Here is a 4,504-nt window from a genome sequence, read left to right as displayed (position 1 = left end):
TTTAAGTGTAGGGATTGCATTTCAGAATTTTGATATGGTTTCCGATCTAAATTTTAGTTTTTGGTCCCGATTCGTGATTAATCGATGAATCAAAGCTTCAATTTTTCTTTTTCTTCTTCTTCTTATACCCTTTTAATTGTTACCAACGGGAACGTTTGATTTGTTTGGTATCCGAGAAGACAAAAGCATTCTCTTCTCTGAGTCTTACATAATGCTATGAGGCTCTGTTCTCATAGTGGGGAATCTGAAACAGAATATATCATTGATAAACCTAAAAAAATGTTAATTTGATTCAAATGAATGAAGTGTTTGTGAATATTGATTATTATGATGCATTTCATGCAGTTGAAAATTCAGAAGAGTTTTTTTAAGCTTCCAAGAAGGGGAATTTGATTCCTCTATACCGATGCATATTCTCTGATCACCTAACTCCGGTGCTTGCATATCGGTGTTTGGTGAAGGAAGATGATAGAGATGCTCCAAGCTTTCTGTTTGAATCGGTTGAGCCTGGTTTGGGGGTTCCAGTATTGTGAGCACTTATAATTGGGTTAGGGAGTGAGTGAGAGTGGGAATGTTGATGGGGGTATTTTGGGCACTAAACCGTATAAAGTGATCACGTGCGTTGCACGTGATCACTATTCCGTCAGTCAAAGCGGCTTTGATTGACGGAATGCCTGAATTGCAAAAAATTGAAACTTTAGGAGGGTGGATTGCAAAAATTGAAACTTTGGAGGCGGAATTGCAAATCGCTGACAACTTTGGGGGGGTAAACTGTAATTTTCCCGTCCACTTTTCATGTCAACGGGTCTATAGACATCATATACCATTAACATCTATCATTTTTCAAACGTGAAATAAATAAATAAATTCAAACTTTTAAATCTAAGAACAAAACCCTAGTCTTGTAAAAACACTAACTTCAGGCATTATTATCATTCTAACAAAATTTAAGCAATACAATGACATTTTTGCATGCGTTTTCCACCTGACAAACAAGCCCCCCTCCACTGCCCCCTAGTAGTTTTTATCAAAATAAATTTTAACCTCTATTTTATCAATACATAACTCAATAATACAGTCACTCACGTGGTATATTGTCAGTATTATTATAGTATAACTATATACAATACTATATAGGCATAGGGTTGCATTCAAGCTGAATATTAAATGTTCAAGTCTAACTCATTTATTTTCCAAACGAATTCAAGCTTATTTACAAGTTTCTCAATTAATTTATTCATTTTATATAAAATAAATATCATGATTGATTATCTTTTTGTAAATTCATACTAATCATTAGTTAAATAATTTTGTTAACATTTTATCATTTGAGTTAAATAAATAAATTAACTTGAATCTTAAATAATCAAATCTTGATTTTATTTTGTATATAATAAATGAACTACGTACATAAACAAACAGACACATATCTATACATTACCCCAAAAGGTTCAGGAGTGACTCGACTATCCCATTTGGCCAAGAGGGTGATTACAAAGCCTCATCTGATAGGTCAAATAGGGGTGGCCAAAACTACCCATAAAGGGTTTGGGCCGAGCGAGACCACAAAAGGTTTAGGAGTGACTCGACTATCCCATTTGGCCAAGAGGGTGATTACAAAGCCTCATCCAATAGGTCAAATAGGGGTGGCCAAAAATACCCATAAAGGGTTTGGGCCAATGGGAGTTTGGGTCGAGGGAGTGGCTTACAGCCATCCCAATCATTCCCCCCCCCCCCCCCCCCCCCCCCCCCAACACCCAAAATGTGGGCATTTTAGAAAAATCACGCGTCAAGATTAAGTGTAATTTGGGGACATTTGCCTTTAAAAGCCTATGCATGGGCCTTTTTGTTAGAGAAGACATATTTTGTTAACGAAATAGCTACATTGGCAATTTTAGAAACCTAATGAAAATATATTGTCAATTTTTAAATATTGAAGGCAAAATTAAAAAAAACCAATATAATTTCCAAAGGGTAAAATGTACTTTTTTTCTCTTGAAAAAAAAAAAATAAAAATTGGCAAATAAGAAAATTAGTGATTCAGATTCTTGTGGGGGTGGCTTGCAGGCTGCAGCCAATCCGAGAGATGGATGCGCGAGAGAGAAAGAGAAAGAGCCTGTAAAGTCTATAAAGTATCTTTATTACTGAGATAAAGCTATGTCCAGTCATGTTACACTTTGAACCAATTTTGACCATTCTGAGAAGCTTTTAACCATTATAGTAACTCTTTTCCCTTGGCGCATCTCACCACCTTTTTTCATGCAAACTAGCACTGTCGTACTCATGCCTGCAATTCTAGGATGCAAAGGCGACAACTTCAGCTTCATGCAGCCTTCAGACTGACATAAAGGTGAGCTGCATAGATATTCCTTTAGTTTCGTCCCATTTGCAATCACCACCATTCATCAAAGCTTTGTGAGAACACAAAACAAACAATAGTCTCTTTGGTCCTAAAACTATTGTGGGTTTTCATTTGTCAGTTTCCTGGTCTTCTCTCATGGCTTCTGTGTCTCTTTTGTTTGTAGGTTTCCTTGCTTTGGCAGGAGAGGTGATTGCACAGCAAAACAGAGGAGGTGAAATGGTGATGGAAGAGGAAGAGATTTTGGGGCTATTTGATGTCATGGGTGGTCTTCTAGATGATTCTGGCTGGGCTGAGCTGCATCCGCAGCCTTGTACAGACACTCCATGGCCTGGTGTTGAATGTGAAATTGGTCAAGACCCTCCAATCTTTCATGTAACAAAGATTCATATTGGCCCTGATGTTGTCTCCCCACCCTGCAAATCCTCTGCTAATCTATCAGATTCCCTCCTCAAACTACCTTTTCTGAAGACTCTGTCTATATTCAACTGTTTTCTTACAACTCCTGTCACTCTTTCTCCGACCCTTTTTGGTGCAGTCTCTTCTTTGGAGTGTTTAGCCCTTGTATCCAATCCAGCCCTCTCCGGAGGAATTCCATCAAGCATATCAGAAGTTGTCAGCCTAAGGGTCCTGAATCTGGCACAAAACAACCTGCAGGGAGAAATCCCAAGGGAGATTGGTGGGTTGGTCAACTTAGAGCAACTTGATTTGAGTTACAACAATTTAAGTGGAGATATCCCAGAAGAAATTGGTGGGTTGACTCATTTGACCATCTTGGACTTAAGCTGGAATGGCATTGAAGGGGATCTGCCTAGTTCTCTGTGTCAGCTTCCTATTCTCCAAAAGATTGACTTGAGCTCAAACAGGTTTGTTGGAAGGATACCTCCAGAATTAGGGATGCTCAACAGGTTGGCATTGTTTGATTTAAGCAACAATTTTGTTAATGGGCCAATCCCTGAAACCCTCTCAGGTTTGGAGAATTTGGAGTATCTTGTATTTGATCACAACCCTATAACTACAGGGATGCCCTTGTTCATAGGTACCCTTAGGAAGCTAAAATCATTGAGTTTGTCAGGATGTGGGCTCACAGGCAAAATACCAAACACTATCACTACAATGGAAAGCCTCACTGCTCTAGCTCTAGACAACAACAGCCTCACTGGAACAATTCCTACAGATTTAGGGGCTCTTCCAAATCTTGATCAGCTAAACTTAAGCCACAATCAATTAAGTGGGCAGCTTCAACTCCCAGAGGAGTTCATTGACAGGCTTGGGAAGAGGTTGGATGTTAGAGGCAACGCAGGGCTCTGCACAAGCAACAAAATATACAAAAAGAAGAACATTTCTACGTATCTAGAAACTCCTGTTTGCTTCAATACAACAGGACCCATGAATCACAAAACCGTTGCTAATGATCAACACCCAGATGATGATTCTGAGACAACGAAGACATCCTGGCACCATGACAAGACAAGTTCAAATACTTCACATGGAGAGATCAAAAACACATTTTACTCACTTGGGCTTTCAGTTTTTGTACTTTGTTTTCTGATTTTCTCATTGTAAGAGTACTGTAACAATTATATATAGTCATTTACTGGTTTTTGCTTCAGATTAATACACTCATGGGTCCCTTTCTTTTTTGATGTATGCATGGATAAAAGGTACTGTGTTTTAATTCAGTGTACTACTAATTAATGGGCATTTACACACAACTGTGGAATGTGGATGAAAAAAGCTTTGGCTGGATGGATCTCTTCTGTTGGATTTTTGGTATCTAAACAAGAGAAGCTGAATCTCAAAGCTCAAGTCTTATCAATGAAAATTGCTCTGTAGCAGCTTTTTAAAGAGAGAGATGCAGAAAGTGTCGGAAACTCACCTTTGCCGAGTTAAAGGATACTTTTTTTTGTACTTGTTTGCATAAGAGAGAGAGAATCATATCATAATTGCAGTTCTCAAATCCAAAGGGCCTTGCAACCATTCAAAGTTCATCATTGCAGTGTATTTCTCAAAGCACTGGCTGTTGAATGAATCCTCCTTTTATTTATTTTTTTTAAATGTACTTTAAAAAAAATAAAAATATAAAAATATTCTTTTACTATAATTAAATATTATCGGATTCAAATAAAATAGAGAAAATTTTGT

General features: G+C 37.8%; 1 protein-coding gene across 1 annotated transcript; it reads left to right on the top strand.

The window, feature by feature from the left end:
- The first annotated feature begins 2,142 nt into the window (after positions 1 to 2,142).
- On the top strand, positions 2,143 to 3,975 carry LOC132171917 (uncharacterized). The gene is given in 2 exon segments (XM_059583330.2): positions 2,143 to 3,844; positions 3,847 to 3,975. Coding segments are annotated over 2 exon segments (1,437 nt in total). The 5' UTR covers positions 2,143 to 2,497; the 3' UTR covers positions 3,937 to 3,975.
- The last annotated feature ends 529 nt before the right edge of the window (positions 3,976 to 4,504 follow it).

Source organism: Corylus avellana, chromosome 1, assembly GCF_965113065.1.
Source record: "Corylus avellana chromosome 1, dhCorAvel1.hap1.2, whole genome shotgun sequence".
Classification (NCBI taxonomy): Eukaryota; Viridiplantae; Streptophyta; class Magnoliopsida; order Fagales; family Betulaceae; genus Corylus; species Corylus avellana.
This window is presented reverse-complemented; position numbering and strand designations above follow the sequence as displayed.